Genomic DNA, 21407 nt, shown 5'->3' on the forward strand with positions numbered 1-21407 from the left:
AGGCTGCACAATAGGATATGCTATCTGGGTAAACTTTACTTTACCATTGTCTGAAAATCCCTGAGCAGACTGCAGCTGTTCTTTTGGGCTGACTCCGCATGTATGCATAGCCTACAATACTCTAATCTAGATTCTTTGCCAATGTTTATGCAAGTGCGGTGTCAAAGATAGAGCTGGGGCTGAAAGTAGGGCATGGGTGAAAATGGATGATGCATAGCTTAATCAAAAAATGAGAGAATCGGATTTTAAATTTCAACAGACTAACTGTGCGGTACTCCTCCTTCACTAACCGCAGTGTCCCCAACTTGAACTCTGTCCCCACCTGGCTTCTCCACCACACTGTGTACAGTGCTTTCAGTATTAACTCCAAAGCCATTTGATAAATGCATTCTAATGTATGGAAGTAAAGAATTATCAGTGTATCTTTGGAAGGAAGATTCAGCAGGGGATGTTTATGAACCCCATTGTACATACCTAATTTTTGACTAAGAGAGAATAGTGGCAGATGTTTCCAGTGGTAGGTGGGGCATTAGATCTTCTCATGCCTGACCCCCATTTCTGATGCACCAAATCCAATTTGTGATGAATCTTAAAGGACAGCCCAACTCTAGTGTGGCTACATAAGTGGACTTCTGTGGTAAGAGATGGATATTCTAGCACCTCTAATAGGGCTATTACATAAGGATTTGTATGTCTGACAAGTAGATCTGAAAGACCAGCACAGCATGGGAAGAGACAGTGGCAGGTCATGCTTGACCTGCTTCCTGTTAGGGCTTGTGTAGTGGCAGTCAAAAGTCATGCGCTTGATATTGTGGTAGTACCAGGAATGACTGAGTCAATAGTCAGGCCCCTGCCTCTGATTGAATGTGTGACTGCTGTAGAATTGACTGCAATAGTGTTCTTCACAACTCAAGCCTTCGCTAGTGAAACATTGATAGGATCTATTGGACCATGCCTCGCTTGAGGCCTCACAGAGGTAGGCTGTAAATGTGATACTTTTCTATTAAGTCGCTGACCCTAGAAGTAAAGGACTCTAATTCCTATCCGTCTCTTTCTAAGAGCTGGTTTGATTGGCCTTGGGGGTTCATAGAAATTCGTGCATGACCCCAAGATGTTTCAGCATCCAGGCTAATGAACTGCATAGCTAAATACACATAAGGTCCCAAAGGCGAGACTGATTGCATTGCAAATGCTTGTTTTATGAACGTGACTGCATGGCAGAGAGCATTACATTTCTTCTTTATAAGAAGTCAACAGCGAGAACAGTCCTGCCAAGAAAGAAAAAACTATCCATGAGCATAAAAAACATTGGATGGAAAAACACACAAAGGATACTGATGTTTCATATTCCAGCTACCCGCCTCTGGATCTCCCTAGTTCCTGTCGGTACATCACATAGTCCTGGAACAGCTGGGATGGCATGGGGTTTTTTCTGAGGTGGTATATGGGGAAACCCCGACCAGGTCCTGGCTGAGAGGTGGGCTGCCAGTACTCTTTCACCATGCAGGTGGCAGAGTGACCTGGGGGGGTTAAGCTCAGTTCCAGTGGGCAACAGAGAAGACATTCTCTCAGGGACGCTTGGGGTACGTGATAGCTCAACTGCTCCCTGGCCGTCTTCCTAATAGGGGGCATGCTCAGGTTGGGATTCCAGTGAGGTGTCTGGGTCCCCTCTGAAATGTTTGAAGTGTGACACATTTCGTGTTACAGATTTGCGGCTTCTGACTGCCGTTATCATAGTACTGCTGATCTGGGAGACCTTCTCCAAGTGCCAGTCTTTGATAATCACCCGGTCACCTACCACGAGACCAGCGGGATTTGAGATGTTTGGCCAGGTCTTGGCCATTGAAAGGAGGACCATTGTCTGTGCACAGTTCCTGTATTAGGCCGTGAGTAGCCATAATTTTCTCCAACTTTGGGTTGGTTTCTTCAGTGGAGGTGGTTCTCACAATTTTGACCTATTAGTTAGTAGTACTCATCCATCGCGACGGGGAAGAGTTTACCATCTGGCAGACTGCCAAAATCAGTGCTTGTATGTTACCAGGGGAAACTTTGTGAGGGTTCCATAATTACAGGTGGGGGAGGGTCGCTTCCTGTTGTGGCCTTACTGCGGTTGCACTGTTGGACAGTCTTCTGACCTTGTCATTCAGGCCGGGGAACCATATTTTTGTTTTGTTTTTATATTTCATGAGCACCAGTTAAGGACACATACAGTTAGGTGCTGGGATATTAAGTGATTTAAGTAGAATCACAGGATGTTGAAATGACGCTTAGACTCAAACCTGGTTCCCCAGCTCCAAAATCAGCAGCTCTGCCCATCACGCCACATCCTTTCCCCACTTTCATGGTTAGTAGTTGGTTCTGTTTTAGGTGGCGCCAACAGGAGAAATGGGCTGGTGCAAGCTGCTTCCTGAAAAGAGCCCCAGCATTTATTTATTTTTTACGAATCAACCACTGCTGCACAGCTGAGAACATTACAGGGCCTAAACCTTCACATGTAGCCACTGAGGGTTAACCTCTTCGGTGCTCATGATGAGCTCAGCTCGTCATGATGCACGGTGCTCGTGTGCTCGTCATGACCATACCCATTTCTATTATGGCCCAGCACAGGGGAGGAATAACAATAGCAGCCAAGGTGTTAAAGAAGAAGAAATGTGATCGAGAAGAAGAGAATCGATGTTAAAGTGTTGATGGAGCTCAGATTTCATCTGGAGTCAGGCATTGCTTTATTTTTGTGCTTCAGACAGACTGCATTTAAATTGACAAGCACATTTTGGTGCAAGTGAAAACACATGGCACATAAGACATGAAATGAGGCCTAGTCCGTCTGAAATGCTTGTGCTGAATTAACATGTGTTTTTGCAGTGTAGAGAAAACTTGTGATTTCAGTGGCTTTTTTTTAGCTTTGAGGATAACCATAGAATGTGTTTTCTCTTCCCAGCTCTTTTTCTTGTATTCTACGCCCCTGTTCCTGTCTTAAAAGACTTTGGCTTCTCGACGCATACTTGGAACGATAACCCCCCCCCCCCCCTCCTCTCTTTTCTTTCTCTCTTCCTTTTCCTCTCTCAGGCCCCGCCAGGCCGCAATCTTGCAAGATCAGTACAAGTATTAAGAATGTTTGCTATGGATATGTAAAATTTATTTTCAATAAAAATATTTTGAAATAAAAAAAAGACTTTGGCTTTGTTGCATACTTAGACAAACATGTTCAGTTCATAACATCTTATAATGTTTATTAATTAACCATGCACCAAACACTACACGCGGGGCAAACGCTTTTTTGTATTAAAGCATGTTGCTATGAGTATATATTAACTGTGTGCGCTTTGAAAATATACACTAGTGCATGTTTTATGCTTTGTTGCACATTGTACATTTTTGCATGTTGTGCACAGATAATGAGAAAAACTGCTTTAAACTAATATATTTTGCTAGTTAAACATTTATACAGTGTATTAGTATGGGGGAGGTAAACATAATGGGATTTATTTAGTAAATTAATACTATTTTTGTGTTTGTTTTGGTTTTGGGCCTAAGATAAAATGTCTGCCTGTGAATTAAGCAGGGCTGTGAATTGTATTGAAAGAATAGAGCATGCGCAGATTATACCAGCTTGCCTCAAGACACGAAGGAATCAAGGCCACTGTGAACTGTACATTCTTGTGATCGTCCCAATGTACCAGTGTTAGTTAAAGTATCCTTTCTGCGTGCAGTGTGACAGGAAGGAGGAAATAGACTGAAACATTTTTTCCTAGTAAATGTTGCTAAAACATATAAATGTATTAATCATTAATGCTTCTTTTGTTAAAACCGGTATGGTTTGGAATTTGCAGTGAGAACAGAAAGGTGAGACCCTCATGCCATCTATGCTAATCAATCAGGTACAAGCTTTACTGAAAAAAGCAACATTATTAGTTTAGTCAGTCAAGAATTAGAGTATGAATAATTACTTCTTTGGAGGCGTGGTTGGCTTTAGGCTTTAGGGGGGCATGTGAGCTGTTGAGAGGGAGCAGATTAGACCAGACATCATATGGGTTAGGTGCGAGACAAGTCGCAGGTGCAGCCTGGGAGGAGATTGCGCCCGGGGAGAGACAAAGGGAGGTGGGATTTCTTGCTCATGTTTTTTTCAGAGAGTCCTTGCACGTCATATTTTTGGCAAGGCAGATCACATTCGTCTGTGGTCTGTGAACAGCGGGCTGTCTCACTCCTTGTGTAGCTCAGAGTGGCAGAGATGAACAGACCAGGGCAAAAGGTAGATTTAGAATGCTAAAACTTTAAGTTTATGCTTTGACTAATTAATTCGTTTTGAAAAGATGTATTTATCTCATGCATGTATTTCTCTTTATGGGAGAGTTTACCAACTATTAATTATTGATAAGCCTTGCAAGACTTACTCTTTTCTTAGAAACTCTTTAAGAGTTTTGACTGACATTTTGCAACACATTTTCTTTCCTTTGTGGAATGCTTAGTATGCAACCTATAATATGTTCTGTATTTAATTCTATTTTTCCTGTTTTCAAAATTGTGTAACCTGATTGATATTTGACTAATGAATAAAGGGTCAGAGAACAATTTACTTTTGACTAGAAAATAAAACCCTTTAAAATACTCACCAACTCTCTTTATTGGCTGAAATATTATTTGTATTTTTGATTTTTCATGTTTATGTAAAGTCTCCTGAAAGTAATACATGGTGTCCAGGGCCAAAAACACCTTTTCAGTGGTAAAATAAAGGTAGATGGGGTTCAGCATTGAGAAATTACTGCTGTATCAGTGTTACAATTGAAAAAAGCGTACTTTTCTTTTTTATATATATATTTTTTTAGGAACGTGACTGCTCCTTTGAAAAACAGAAGTGAGATGTTCATGCTGGGGGCAGTAGCATAGAATCAGTTCCCCCTGGGTCTACGCGCTGTGAGCGATCCATGGTTATTTAAAAAGAAGCTGACAACCTGTTATTTTCAATAAATGTACACCCTCCCTTTCCAACCCTCCAGTTAGTACTGCGCTGGGACACTCTCTGGAGTAGCTGTGTGCATTATAAGTGCTGAATAAAAAAATGAAAAAATGTCAAGTCAAGATGACAGTTACACCGGGGTCCTGGATCATACGGGTGTATCGGACAGGTGACTGTGGCAAGATTCAAAGTTTTCTAAATCAACATAGTCTATTACATAGCAGTTTTCACTCCGGTCCTGCTGAACGCAGTGTCCCCAACCTGACTAGGAAGAAGAGGGAGTATGAGAGAACGAAAATATTAAACACCGATCGAACCTTTCAAGTCAACTTATTCAAGAATAAAGCCACTCGCCCATCCATCTTCATCAATCTCTCCATCCAATAGGGGTACAGACTGTTATTCTCACTTACTGGGCTTTCTCACTGAATGAAATGGGAGCTGTTCCAGGAGGCGCATTTAGTACCTTCTGAGATCCAGAGTATAAAATATCGATACCTGTGTAAAAAGATAAGATGAGTTTAGAACCTTTAAGTTATTAATCAAGTTGAATTACAAAAGGAAAACACAACCAACGGAAAATAAAACTGATAACAATTAAAATGAAAAAAAAAGTCAAATAAACAATAGCAGATGAGGAAATGGTCATAGAAAAGAGTGTAGAGATATGGTTGAGGCAACTGCGGTTAAAAGCATCACAGGCGGCACACAGGTGTACCAATTCTAAGAAAAGCCAACCTGCAAGAACAGAAGGAGGAGTTGGTTACTTTATTTTACTGTAATTGTATTTTTGGTTTTTTTCAGTAACACTAACTCAGCCATGCAAAGCTTTTCTAGCAGTCACTCTTTCATTCAGTGATTCTGAGCGTGCAGGGCAAGGTAATTGTGAAACAGAAAGAACCCCAGGGAACCCCATACGCCTTGCGGAAGACATGTCTCATGATGGTTTCAGAATCCACAAGGTTGGTTGATAGAGATAGAGTATCGGAGGAAAAATTCTTGTGGGTGCAAGGGTCTCCCACTAATTCGCTTATGTCTCTCTAGGACAGTGATACTTAAAGTACGGCCAGGGCTGCCTGTGGCCCTGTTGACCTTTATATGCGATCCTTTGGCCAAGAGCAGCCCTGTGCTGCTATTGAGTAGGCTTAGCATTAATATTTAGAAAAAAGAATAAATAAACGGTTATGCATGTTTTTACAGGTTAACTGAAGTTTACATCATAGTACATTATAATATACGAGTGCTTTGAGAAGTACTTTTATTAAAGTGATAGTTTTCAAACACCAATTTAGAAACATTTATCCTCTTCCCCCTTACCACAACAATGCTAAGAGGCAAGTCAGTTGTTATGTGCACCCTATGGGTGACCTGGGTTGCATGGATAGCATTATAGTTTATTAAATCAAACCTAAGAGAAGGATTTGTACAGCACTCTTCCTGAAGTCATGTATTTTGATATATACATATATATATTCCCAATAGGCTCTGCGCATTGGAATAATATATTCAGCAGTGTAGACGTAGGACTTAAGTCGACTAGGTCTCTACTGACTATATTAGACTTAAGTTTTGCCAGCTAGCTCAGAGGTCACTAGAAACTTTCTCGAATAAACGAGGAGGAGTTTAACCTCCCTGGATAGACAAGAAGGGATTAGCTTCTGACAACCATATAACATGACAACTTTGCTCCCTCAGAATAAGAGTGTATCTCTAGAGTCGTGTGAAAACAATAGACAGCTATTTCACTCAGTCAAGTGTGCATACTTAGTTTCACCAGAGTGCAGAGAAAAGAGAGACGGGCGTTTTCAATAAAAGGTGTTATTTATTGAGCAGTCTTCTTTCTCATACAAGAGAAATTAATTGCCACAATTGCAATACTCATAGTAAAGTAAAGTGCGTACAGTAAAAGGAGGATTAAGAAATAATACTGTAAAAGCATTGATATGGTTTCTTAGCCATATGTTTCTTTAAAATAGATAAAATATATACGTACAAATATACATTGACTAACGTACTCAACTGGTGCTTCTAAATACGCCTACCCCGGTGTACCTGTCCTAAGCCTAATACGTGGGAAGGAGTAAGTAAGTAGCAGTTTAAGTTAAGTTGGTTTTGCCAAGGAATCTGAATCAAGAATTCTCTTTAAGGGCTTAGTCAGCTCTGTACCTGGGTATTAGAAAGCAGGAGGTCTTGTATCTCTTTTTCAGGACTCGATATCCCAGTAACCCGCGAGGGTATCTGGAAACACCGGAGCTGGATTTCTCGGCAGGAGAAAAGACAGCGTCTCTCTCAGTGCGTCAAAGAGGAGGGGGGGCGTTCGTGGGCTCTCGAATCAGCTGGGTTCTCGGGCAAGTAGATAGCTGCTCTGCTCCAAAACCACCACTGTGTGTTTGCTTAAGGCAACATTGGTATATTTATACCTGAAAGGTGCCTGGTTTTGACGTAAGGTTGGACATAAGACGTCAATGAAGATGTCACTAAGAACTGGCCGTTCTTAGAGTGCTCACAGGAGTTCTAGGACGAAATCAAAACAGAAGCAATGGGGAATTCCCAGGTTGCTGGAGGTTTGGTTTGTTTACAGAACTCGTTGTACTTTCTAGGAGCCTGGGGAAGTAGGCTTGCTTAATTTGGACAGCATGGGCTATGACTAAATATGGATATGATTCTTATGCCTTTATAGGGATATTATTTATTATAACCACATAAGGGCATAAATCAGGACTATCGAATTCAGGGTCCTAGATAGAACTACAACAATAATGAAACAAAAGGAGCCAAAGTTCAATAAAACGATTGCCTAGGAACACATAATTTGGTCAAGTGGGGAAGCGGGGATTGCGCCCAGATTTTCTGTTTTCACATTGTGCAATTCAGCCACTAGATATACTTTTTTTGTTTCGCCTACACCTACCTTACAACCCCTCCCCACCCCAACTGCAAGCCTGCTGGCATCAGTGGGTCCTCAATCGCATCACAGACAAAACCTTTTGGCCCTTAGAGGAACATTTCTGAGTATCCATACTCTAAATGGACGAATGGAAGCAACTGTTGGGAAAGGTTCTCTACAACACCACTATGCAAGGCCTTATACATAAGGCAGAGGGCTTTCAATGTGACCCTTTACTTAACTGATAACCAATGAGTGACAAGATGTGATGATATATTTTTAGGGGGAAAATAAGATAGATAGCATAGTTTTAGCATGATAGCATGAAGTTCGTTAGCTGGGAGACCGGTTTAAGTTAGGTGACAGCAATTAATGCATGATAAGGCAAGTAAGTCATCTTTATTTGCTGATTAATTAAAATCATTACAAAGAGACAGTCCAGTACAAAATCAAAAAATCTGTGATGGATAAAACACAAATTCAATTGATGCAGTGTGCTTTTTAGTTTCAAAAAGTGTAAGTACATTTAAAATTGGTTAAAACTCTGAAGGAGCAGAGAATCCCAATAATTACTAAGATATAGTGCTATTGTTTCTAAGCAAGGTTCTGTATGACAGGTGCATGGATTGCATGTCGTGAGCTGAGCTGCCACTCACTGTCCCGCGCTGTGTCCCTGCTGCACTAGTAACAGGCTGTTAACTTGTCGTAGAAACTTTGCTGCCCTCCAAGAGAGCTGAAGTGACTGACTGTTCAAAAGTGTCATCACAGCAGGGCGGCAGGATCTTATTTGGAAGGCCCGGAGGCCTGGTCGTACCAGTTTCTGTTTCAGCTGAGTGACGGCAGGGCAGATGCACAAAAAATGTAATACTGTCGCCTCAGTGCAGACACATAAATGAAAGTTACGGTCCAATTAGGTTTGTTTCCAGTGAAATTTGGGGGCATATTATCAAGGACAGGCGATACATTATCGCCGCTTTTATCGGCAGGAAACTGCCGATAAAGTGGCGATAATGGCCTTGATAATATGCTCTATGAATTCCAATCGAAGCCCATGTTAGATGTGAACACATCTAACATGGGCTTCGATTGGAATTCATAGAGCATATTATCAAGGCCATTATCGCCGCTTTATCGGCAGTTTCCTGCCGATAAAAGCGGCGATAATGTATCGCCTGTCCTTGATAATATGCCCCTCGGTCTTTTGATGGGAAGGCTCCCAGGCGGGTCAGGAGCAGAAAATGTTGGCTTGATGGGGATTTATGGCTCGTGAGGTAGGGTTGTGAGCTCCAATCTGCGTAGGTTTGCAGAACCATTCATCTGTGTTTTTAGGTCGAGCATTTGAGACCTCTTGTATATACTTTAGTATATTCTTATTATATACTTCTATATGTATGTACTTTGTGGGCTCTGGAGATCAGTCTCAGGAATTGTCTGCTTCTGCTTAGAGACTCAGTAAAATACCAGAATTGCTTTCTGCTGAGAGACTTTCTTTTTTAAATTTTTCTGGCAACTGCCTCTATTTAACTTTCTTGATAGAAAACGACCAGCAGAGGTCAGTAAAATACAAGAATCACTTTAGCATTTTCTAGATTCCAGTTCATAGAAATTGTTTTCCGCAAGCAGCCTTAGACAATAATATTTTTTTTAAGTGTTGTATTTTCAGTGATATGATCACCGAAGGCCCTGATTTTATATTAACAACAGAGTTTTAGACTATACCATTTCCCGCTGAAAGGCAATATTTATCTCCATGTGTTCCCATACCTGGCATGCAAGCAGTTTGGTGCTTACTTTCCCTCCATGTTAAAGAAATGTAGATGGTTCAGCACCCCGGCTACTGTGCTGCATTGCTAAATACATAAAAGGGCCCAAAGGCGTGACCGATTGCATTGCAAATTCTTGTTTAACAAACCATCTCAGCTTTGACGATTGTCCAGGCTTGTAATTTGGTTGCTTTGTTAACAATTTTTTAAATGCAGCAAAACGGATGTTTATGCCCCATGCTTTGGACAGCTTAAGGGGGGTTAACGCTTGCTGAAGCACCATTGGCCAGTCATTCATGTTTGTGTGCCGGTTTTTCCTTTCTGACCAGCACAAGGCAGACAGTGAATTAGGTTGTGCCAATCTCAATTTCCAACCAAATTTGATGAGTGCGGCCATCCTTACCGGGGATTGGAGGAATAACTCAAATTCCAATCAAACCTGAGCTTGAGAAATGTATCACAGGAGGCCAAAAATGCATATGAACAGGGTGGACTGAAGTTGGTTTAGAGTGGTCGTATCCCTTCCCTTTTAGAGTTCCGAATCATAAATAAGTATAGGGAGAGACTTAAATCCTATTACTTGTAGTCGATGGGAGTGGGACGTGCACCCCAGCTTTATTCGCAGTGTGCTAAATTTGAAATACCATTTGTTTGCCAAAACCCTTCTTTGAACCAAGTGCTCTTTAAACGTCAGTCTGGGGTCAAGTACCACTCCTAGATATTTGTAAGATCTGACCAGCTCTAGTTTGATCCCTGCTGCTTTCCACTTGAATTTGATATGGTGAAGGTTGGCATTTGCGGAGAAACAGATGACCTTTGTTTTATTGCAATTTGATTCTAGCTCCAGCAATTCTGTGAATAAAAGTAATTTGGTTATCAGGTGCCGAAGACCGATTGGGACCTGGCCACACAGAATGATGTTGTCCGCGTATTGTAGCGCTACACTGGGCTCTTTACTATTTGGGTGGATCGCTTTGTACTTCAGATAACCGTGCATCTAGGTCCTCCATGAACATATTGAATAAGCAAGGGGCGAGAACACACCCTTGCTTTAAGGTGTGAGGAGAGCTTCCCTGTTGTTTTATAACCCTTGCCTAGTTTGACTCAAACCCATGTCTCAGGGTATACATTGACTATGGCCCCAGTAGCTTCTGGGTGCTCCCCGTCTGGCCATCTATGCCTAAAGGCTCTGTCTCTGGACTATGTCAAAAGCTGATTTTAGGTCAACAAAGCAGGTGTATAATTTAAAGATCTTGTAAACAGCTTTTTTAACTGACAGACTCAGGGCAAAAAGGTTGCTCATTGTGCTCATGCCAGCTCTAAAACCCATTTGTGTGACTGGAATAATGTTGCTGGCTGTGGATGAAGCCTCAAGGTCCATTAGTAGATTGAAGACCTACAGTTTGGCTTCAATGTCGATACGTTTGTATTTCGCTGGGTTGGATCTAATTCATGCTTTAAAGATTGGGTGGAGGATACTGCCTCTCCAAGATGATGGTATGGTGTTGTTTGTAAAAGCTTGATTAAACAAAGAGGTGAGGTATGAGGCCCAGCAGGATTGATCGAGCTTAAATAATGCTTTGGGCCTGGGGTCCTGTCTGCTGTCAATCTCTTTCCGGATTTCCAGGCTTGGGTTTCTTTCAACCATTGTCCGTCTGGTGGAGTTTTGGGGGGCGTGGTTATCAGTCTAGTTGAGACTGGATGGTTTTTGGTGTTTACTGCTTGTTTGTTGATCATTTCCAAGTGTGTTATCCAGTCTGCCTCTGAGATATCGGCATTATGGTGGCGAAAGCTGCCATTGGCTAGAGTATTCATTCCCTCCCAGAACTAATTTTTGTTATTTATTTTGCTTGTATGCAGAAGCGTTATCAAAATGTTTGTTTGGTATGTTTTTTTAGTGAACAAAATTGCCTTTTTGTATGATCGCCTTAGAGTAATGTTTTGAAGCATGGTAACAAGACTGTCCATTGGGTCCCTTTTCTGGATTTTCCTAACCTCCTTGTTTAGTTCTTTTTTTCCATGAGAGAGATTTGGGGAACCAAGTTGCTCCTTTTCTTGCGGCATTTGAGTGTTGAGAGCAATTGGGTGGAAAGTTGGCGATAAGTGTAGTTATTAAGGACTCCCAGCATTGCCACAGTGTCTGTCATTGGTTGTCAAGTGTTTGAGTAGTAAGCATGATTATAAAATACAATATTGTGGATTCCACTGTTCCGTTCCAAGAAAGTCATTTCAAATTATAGGCACTGGGAGGAATCATCAAATCATTTCTTCGTGTGATATTGGTGGATGAATTAGGAGCTCAACAAGCTGGAGCAAATGGTTGCTCTCTACTCTGGGTGTTATATGATAGATCGTGATCGATTGAAATAGCTCTATATCTACAAGAGTAGGATCCAGAATAGAGCTGACTTTGTTTGAAGTTCTGGTTGCAGCTGCCAGTTGGTCTTGGGGGATATGGTCATTGAGAGTGAGCATACCAATATTATCAAGAGCTGCAATGCAAACTTTCCAGTGGCGGTCCGTTCTGGAGAAATTAGCTAATACTGAGAGTATGCATTGCACAGCTTTGTTATGAAGTTGATCAACTTTGCAAATATTAGTTTGGAGTAAGTACATATTGAAATCTTCTGATAGCATAATGCCAGCTTGGGGAAAAGTGTGTTGCAGCGATTTTAGTAATGATGGTAATGAGACTATTTTTTCCGCTTTATGCTTCTGGGAGGGATGAATATACATGTTGCAAATTGGAAGACTGTCTTTGCGGACTTTGCTTGGTATTTTTGGTTCTGGCACATCTGAAAGTTTGATGCATTGAGCCCATGTTGAAAATCTGCCAGAGGCTCTGCCCACTTTTTTGGTTTTAGTCGCTTCTAGGTACTCCTTGAAGCCTGTAATTGGCGTTGGTAGCTCAGCACAAGTTTCCTGCAATAGTAGAATATCGAAATCTTGAAAGAAACTGATGAAGTCGATCCCCCCGCCTCGCTGCTAAGGCCGCTAATGTTCCAAGACCACAGTTTTAATGGTCTGTTTCTTTGTGGCATGTGTTGTAATCATGTGTCTTTCTTGAGATGGGCCGGACCGCACACTGTAATGACTTGGCGGTGTGTAAATTACAACATTCCTATTGGTTGTAGAGTGTTTTCCCCTCATCTAAGATGTCCTACACTTTGAAACGTAATCAAATGGCATGCGTAGGATCCATCAAAGTGGGGTGAGTACTTCAGCATGGAATGGAGATAGGGCGGCAGGGAATACCTTAAGTGATGCTGGAAGGTCACTTTAAGCAAAACAATAGTGAGTCAGTACACACCCCAGCTTTAAACCATTCAGTACAGGTATTCATTGTGTTCTTACCAGGCCTCCCAATATGTTAACTTGAGTGCAAGTATTGGAGTGATATGCCACCAATATAGACACACAGCATTCCCATATTTCCTGGCTATGATTAGAGGGAGCCAAGAGCCATAGTATCAAATGCTGACCTAAGGTCAACATAATATATATATTTTTGGCATTTTAAAGTTGAGGACATCTCACGATTCTATTTTAGATGAATTGAAGGATAATTACCAAACACAAGTTGATGCATTAAGCAGTAATACTTGCTTGTAGGTAGAAATGGTTAAAAAGAAATTCAACATTTGTAGTGTCTACATTGTATATAATATTTACAATATATGGCAGTTAATTTTGTAAGTATAATGAAATTACGAATGCAACATATGAATGTAAGCAAAAACATCGCAAAGTCTGTTTTCTAGCTTGGTTACAGCTGAGTAGATCATGCGATATGGGCGGGATGTTAAGCAGCATTTAAAAATGGCAAAAATTCAGTCAGTCTTTATGTGATCAAGGGCTCTTGAGCCCGAAACGCATCATCTGCCTATGCTGTACTGGATGGAAAAGGTTAAATAAATCATCTTGCCTATATATATATATATATATATATATACATATATATATATATATATATATATATATATATATATATATATAGCTGACCTCCATGTTGGCTCCCTACATCTTCACGGTCTTCCTGGTAGGATACAAGATAGCTCGTCAGGATCACCGACAGAAACCAGTTGGAGGAATTGTGATAATCTTCAAAGAAACCATCAGCTGCACTACATAGCCCCCTACACGGATGACCTACACCTCAAATTGCAAATCTTGAGAACCTTTACTCTGATGGAACCTGTGTCTACCGCCCGCCTGGACCATGAGCTAGTGTCACCAACAACATCATAGACTTCTTAGCTTGTCCCACCATCGATTCAAAATCTTACATCCTACAGGGGTACCTCAATTTCCACCTGGAGAACCGGAACGACCCAAGCTCTATCACACTCCTTAAAAAGCATTAGAAATCTCAGACTAGCTAAACACATCACCGAACTAACACTACGTGGACAACCCCTGACCCCATCTTTGCCACCTTCGACAACCTCAATATCACCATAACTTTGCTTCTTGCCTGGGAAAACCACACCATCATCCACTTCCAAATCAACATCCCTCACCAAATGAAACCCGGCACCACCAGCCAGGCAGACGCAGCTAGAGCAACATTGCAAAATCAACTCTGGTCCCAGACCCTGCGCATGAACAAGCCCAACCCCACCCATAAACTTAACAGCTACATCAAACAACTCAACAGATGGATCACAAAATGCATACCCTGAAAACACAACAACTAAAAAAAGAACCTGGACCTAAGCATTAGTTAACTCGAATTGACTAAACAACACTTCAAACAGCTGGAAAGAAGATGGAGAATGAGCCACAATGAAACAGACACTGAGAAGCTACCACCAGCAGATCAGAGAAACCAAGATGAAGGCCCTAGCAAAGAGACCAATATGAAGGCCCTAGCAGAGCACATACAAAACAGCACCAATATCTACAAAGACATCTTCACGATCACCAAATATTTCAATGCATCTGCATCTACCACTAACAACATCATTGCCTCAACAGATTTAGCCTGTAGGGGAGAAAAGGGGAGGCCATTGGGGGGTTCGACTATCTGGGTATGGCAAAATTTACATCTAAATATACAGGAATGAGGGACGAACTCACACAGAAGATTAGAGAGCTCGAACACATGCACCAGAGGACAGGGGCCCCTAGGATTTGGAGGCAGTTGAAGGTGGCTCGGCAGCAGCTAGCGGCCCTTGACCAGGATCGAGCGGAATTTGCCGCTCTGCGGCTACGACATGCGTGCTACACTGGTGGGGATAGAGGCGGGCGCCTTCTTGCGCATAAGCTACGGCAGGTGACACAACAGCGGGCGGTTCAAGAGATCCTTCGGGGAGATGGTAAACGGGTCACGGAAGATCATGAAATTGCGATCGCCTTCAGCAATTTTTACGCGGATCTCTATTCCGCGGACCATCCTGCGGATCAGGATGAAACTGACTTCCTGGCCTCTGTTTCCCTCCCAGCCCTTTCACAGGTCCAGGCGGAACAACTGGAGTGCGATATTTGACCGGAGGAGGTTATCTCAGCCATCTCTTGCCTTAAAATATCAAAATCACCGGGTCCAGATGGTTTCCCAGCGAGTTTTTATAAAACATTCTGTGCCGAGATTGCCCCTCTACCAATGCGCCTCTTTAATTCCTTTTCAGAGCCGGGAGCAATCCCTGGGGAACTCTTGGAGACCTCCATTGCCGTTATACCTAAACCAGGGAAAGACCTCTCGCTCTGTGGGGCGTTTCGCCCTATTTCTCTACTCAATGTAGACCTCAAACTTTACACAGGGATTTTGGCAGCCCGCTTGGCTCCGCATATGGGAATCCTTGTCGACCCGGACCAAGCTGGGTTCATCCCAGAGCGTCAGACCTCCGATAATACTAAGCGAGCCTTCCACCTCATCGAAAAGGCTACTCGCACAGTAGGGGAATACATTATGCTGGCCATCGACGCCGAGAAGGCGTTTGATAGGGTCCATTGGCCCTACCTGGGGAAGGTCCCGGGGAAGGAGGGGCTGGGTTCGAAGTTCTGCACCCGAGTGATGAACTGCTGCTAATTCCCGGTGGCCATAGTGCACGTTAATGGATATACATCTCCCCGATTTGCTATAGAGAGAGGTACGAGGCAGGGGTGCCCTTTGTCGCCCCTGCTCTTCGCTCTCTATATAGAACCACTAGCGCAGCTCATGAGACTTGACCCGCGGGTGATGGGGATTAAGTTCGGGGGGTATGTCCATACAATTAGCTTATATGCTGATGATGTTTTGATTTCGCTCTCCTGTCCGAGGGACTCCCTGAGTGCGTGTCTTGAGAACCTGGAGGCCTTCGGCCGTGTATCTGGGTTCAAAGTCAACATGAGCAAGTCGGTGGCCCTTGACCTTTCCCTGGAGGAGTCCACTCGGGCTTTTTTACAGGCTCTGTTTCCCATTCAGTGGACGAGGGAAGCGGTACCGTATCTGGGGATCCAGCTTGCTCCTTCCCTGTCGGAGACCGTTAATATCAACTATACCCATCTACGACAGAAAATACGGCGGGAATTGGGGCGATGGCGACGTCACATTACCCATTGTTGTGGCTCGGTAAGGTCGCAGCAGTTAAGATGACCATTCTCCCCCAGATTTTGTACCTTTTTCGCACAATTCCCCTTTACCCACTGCCTGGGTGGATTAAGCGGATGCAATCTGAGCTGGCACAGTTCATTTGGAATGGGAGGAAACCGCGCATGAAGTTGCGACTGGCGATGTTGCCCCCTGAACAGGGAGGAATAGGGATCCCGGATCTGGCGGCTTACTTTCAGGCTGCTCAACTACGCTTCTTAGTGGAATGGAGTAGGTGGGAATCTGGGAAACACTGGTTGTTTCAATACCAAGCCATTGCTGGTCGAACCCTGCAGGAGATTCCATTCTTAAGCAGACAGTATAGGCCCCTTAATTTGTATGCCTCTCATGTCATGAAGGTTCCATTGGAGGTTTGGGACCGGACGAATGTGAGCCATGACTTTACAACCTTTCCGTCCACCCTTACCCCTATTGTGGACAACCCAGAGTTTGCCCCTGGAAAGGATTTGGTTGCCTTTGCGAAGCGGAGACCAGCGGGTTGTCGGGTTCTGTACCATATGTATACGCCGGAAGGCGTTATCACATTTCCTCAGTTCTGACAGGATATTGGGCTGCCAGGGACGGAGAGACTCCGATACCTACAGGTGAGACATTGGGTGCTCGGTGACCTGGTACGCCCCACGGCGGATAGACACCTCACCTCTTACGAACGTTGGTTAATCACACGCCAAACTGATAAACAACTGATCTTAGATCTTTATAAGATGCTGCAGGGCAAACACCTATACACTTACAGTGCTGGCAGGGCGCGTTGGGAGAGGGACCTGGGCAGGACACTTACTCGCAAGGAGTGGGAAGGGGTCTATTACAGGGCGCGTCACTCAGCGTATTTCATGGGCCTTACAGACACCCTCACAAAGGTAGCAACCTATTGGTACTATACTCCAGAACACCTCCATGAGATGGATCACACCAAAGACGCGATGTGTTGGCGCGGCTGCGGTCAGGTGGGCACGTTAGTGCACTTGCTCTGGGTATGTAAGCAGCTCCTGGGGTATTGGAAGCAGATATTAGATGACATAGACACCCACTTCGATACAGAGATCCCGCGTTTCCCTTCGCATGTTCTACTAGGACTCCCAAACCCCCTTACGTACCCACTGCGCTCACGTAGGGGCCGATTGATAGCTATTGCACTGGGATCAGCGATGCAGAACATTCTGGCGTATTGGTGCTCCACACATGTCCCCACATATCAGGGGTGGCTCCACCGCCTTTGGATGGTGCTTGGAATGGAAAAAACTTTCGTTGTCAAGGGCGGGAGAGAGCGACAAATACTCAGAACTGTGGCAGCCGTTCCTGTCTTTGCTGGCCTCTGAATTTCACGAGATCACTTGTCCTAGGTACCTCCGACTATTATGCCTCACAGCTGTGGAGTAGGAGCAAGCGGTGGGGGAGGGTGGGGGCTGGTGGAGGGTATACGACTGGTTGAAGGTATTCGGTGGACGTGGACTATGGGCGGGTGGGGGGGCTAGGTGGGGGGGGTGAGGGGTAGGGGGAGGTCTCTGGGTTTTTTTTCTTCATTTTTTCTTCCTTTACTTTTGTTTAGTACTTTGTCAGAATGCATGCCTCTACCTAAGGTGGGCTACAGTGGCACTAAAACAATTGTCTGTATTCGCTTTTGCTTCCCTGCTTAGGGGTCGTCTAGAGGGACACGCCCGATGTATGTAACTTGTGTTTAGCTGAATTGCAACCCTTACTCTCTTTTAAATGACTTAATTTCGCAATTGAGATATTATATAGGGCCAGTACCTACAAGGGTTGTTTTACGGCCCTGTACCCTCTCGATTCTTCAATTACCACGAGTGATAGCTCTTAGCTCCTTTTAATGCCACCCTTCTTTTTAAGACGCGGCTGGCCCTGCTGGGTTGTACGCGGCTTGCTGTGTTTAACATCTGAAGCTCCGCTATTGTCATTGACTTGCTTACACAGCTGAACTTTCTTTGGCCGGCCCACTGGGTTGTAGGCACCTGTTATTGTATTCTGTGCTCTGTACTCTGTCAATAAAACAGATTTAATACTAAATATACAGGAACTCTTAACCCAGAGTAAAGATATCCAGGCAGTTAGATTGAATATGAGTGCACGCCGAAACATAGACATTTATAATATCTATGTGAGGGGTACTAGAGGGAACAAGTCGGGAGTATTGACGGCACTCGCCATTCTCCTCAATTCCCATCTGAAAGCCCTAAAAATCCTTGTTGCAGGGGATTTTAACACGACGTTTGAGCCCCTATCAGAGGAAGGAGGTCACAACATGGAGGAAGTAGATAATTATTGGGGCATTCCGAAGTTGGAATTATATCCCATAAGGAAGTGGACCGGCGTGGTTATCCAAATTAACATTATTTGCATGGAAAAGGGGTTGAGAGCGGTAAGGGGCGTACATACTCAGATAGGTTTGGGGCTAATACCTTTAACAATGGACACAGCACTAGCAGAATAGACTATGTGCTGTTGAGTCTGGAACTATGCTACGCTCTTAGTGATATGCTAGTCAGACAGGTTGGAAAGTGATCATAACCCATTGTGTGTGACTGTTGAATTAGGGGGGTACAAGGTGCACACAGAACGAGGAAACAGTAATTCTCCAAGTGACGTCATACCATCTAATGATATGAGACATCTTAAATGGGCACAAATCATTGAATCGTCAGATCTGATATATTGTATAAACAAGTGTTTGGATAGTGCTACTAATGAGCTTGACGATAATGTGGCAAATCACAAGGCACTAGATCAAATAACAAACACACATAATCAATTTTTCGTTCATCTGCGTACCTATTTTTATAAGCAGGGTAGAAATAAAAATATTTTATGTCAGAAAGTTGAGCGTTGGTTTGATAAAGATTGCCGAGAGGCACGGACGGCCCTGGGGGAAGCTATCAAAGGGGGAGCTCCTATAGAGTAGTTCGAAATGCAAAATGTACTTATAAGAGCAACCAGAAAATGGGATGATAAAAGATGGCAGGAGCTAAGGGAGGCATGTGCCTCAAAAAATCCCAAAGCATTTTGGAATGTATATAAATGGGGTAGAGGAAGCCAGGCCCAGCAGCCGCAAAATCATGTATCTCAAAGGTACTGGGTGACTCATTTTAAACCACAATATGCTCTAAAAATAGTCGCAGAGGAGGGTGATTTTATTAGAATACCATACCAAGATGCGGCCTTTTGCCAGGCTGAGGTGGAAACGGCACTTAGATCTATCATGGTCGGAAAGGCACCAAGGCCGGATGGTATACCCGGGGATGTCTTCCTTTTTGATAAAGAAAAGTGGTGCAGATATATCCTTTTGCTGACTAATGCCATTGCCCTAGGAGCCCCAATACCAGACTCCTGGAAAGGGGCAGAAATTATACCTGTTTTTAAGAAGGGGGACAAGTCATGCCCAGGGAACTACAGGCCAATCAGTCTGATTGACTGTATGCAAAAGGTAATGGAGAGATTGGTATTGAATAAAGTCCCGGAGTGGATTGACAAATTCAATGTTTTATCTCCCTTGCAAGCAGGGTTCCGGGCTTTTACAAGCACCATAGATCAGGTGCTTAGGTGTGTCCTACTCTACTGGAAGACAGTAATTTTGGGTAAACGCAGCTTGTATGCCGCATTTGTTGATCTTAAGTCGGCATTCAACCTTGAACCTCGTGCTAAACTTTGGAATGTTTTATAAGAGCTAGGGATGCCATTAGAACTACTAACACTAATTATCAGGTTACATGAGGATAACAATGCTAAAATAAGATGGGGGAGCCAGGGTGAAGTCACCGAATCATTCCCTGTAGAAAGAGGGGTGAGACAAGGGTGTGTGAAGGCCCCAACGCTATTCTCATTATACATTATTGGAAAAGTGAACAGTATGAGTTCTACCCCCACAGATGCTCCAAAACTATCAGGAGAAAGAAACCTTATACTGTTGTTTGCGGACAACACATTAATTATCTCCAAGACCCCAGGCGGATTACGAAAGGCCCTAAAAATATTTGAGGAGTTCTGCTTACAGCGAGGATTGGAGTTAATGTGTCGAAACCAAGGCTGATGGTATTCAATACACAAAGGGCCCTCAAGGGGGGAATACAAATGAATGGTAGCCCATTAGAACAGGTTAAAGAGTTCACTCACTTGTGGGTCAACATACAGGATAACCTGAAATGGAATCATCAGATAGAATTAGCATCCCTTAAACACAAGCAATTGGCTGGGGCGGTACAGAGGGAATATAACACCTCATACACTAAAACCATTAGCCCAGCATTAAAGATTTATAACACGAAAGTCATCAGTTCAGCCCTTCATGGCTCTGAACTTTGAGGTTGCGAGAATTTATCGGCGCTGAAATCCTCTGAAAATACGTTTCTGAGGAATATCACTAGGTTACCCCAAAGTACCCCTATGTGCCCGTTATTGTACGAATTAGGGAGGAAACCTATTACAGCATTAGCCAATCTGAGTCCCCTCTTGTATTGGCACAGAAAATGGACTGTACCTGAACTTGCAGGTTTTGCAGCAGGGTTCTTGGATATAAGTAGGGCTTATACCTTTCACTGTCTAAAATGGTTAAGGGTGGTCAGAGATATCCTATCCAATATTGGTATGACTTCATTGTGGAATGACACGATAAACTCTGCTTATCCCACTAAGAAATGTTTGAAAGATAAGTACTGGGAATGGGTCCAGCATAATGCACTCATAACTAGTGAGTCTTCCACTCTAACTGGTCAATTTCTGGAATTTAAAGTTATCCCGAAGATGAAGGCATATTGGGATCTTACTACAAAGCCGCTCAACCGGAAATTATATTTCCAGTTTAGGGTAGGCACGATGCCACTGAGAGCATTTAGAGCTAGTTGGAATGCATCTAGTGATAAAGTGTGCCAGATATGCAAGGATAGCGTTGAATCTCTGGCACATTTACTATTTCTTTGTGCTGGATATGATGCTCCCCGTCGAGTTTGGTTGTCACCAATCTGTAAGCTTTTAGGAACTAGAAGGGCCAGTGATACTGAAAGAATTTTACGCACTGATACAACAGCATATATTGTAATAGCAATGGCAAAATATCTAGGATGGTCGTGGGCGCTAACTTCTAATTCCCTACGCCAAACCTAAGAAAAGTGAATTAGTTAATTACATTTTCTAATGGAGACATTCTGGTAGATGCTTGATCGAACTTGGTGGGAAGCCCGTTCTTCACCTTGAAAATTGTAAAAT

General features: G+C 43.3%; 1 protein-coding gene across 1 annotated transcript in view; it reads right to left on the bottom strand.

The window, feature by feature from the left end:
* The window catches only part of AGXT (alanine--glyoxylate aminotransferase), a 458404-nt gene that overhangs the window by 153312 nt on the left and 283685 nt on the right, over positions 1-21407 (bottom strand). The window contains exon 6 of the mRNA XM_078665630.1: positions 5368-5452. Coding sequence (XP_078521756.1) covers positions 5368-5452 — 85 coding nt within the window. The remainder of the gene's footprint in view (positions 1-5367; positions 5453-21407) is intronic.

The sequence above is a fragment of the Lissotriton helveticus genome, chromosome 11 (assembly GCF_964261635.1).
Source record: "Lissotriton helveticus chromosome 11, aLisHel1.1, whole genome shotgun sequence".
Classification (NCBI taxonomy): domain Eukaryota; kingdom Metazoa; phylum Chordata; class Amphibia; order Caudata; family Salamandridae; genus Lissotriton; species Lissotriton helveticus.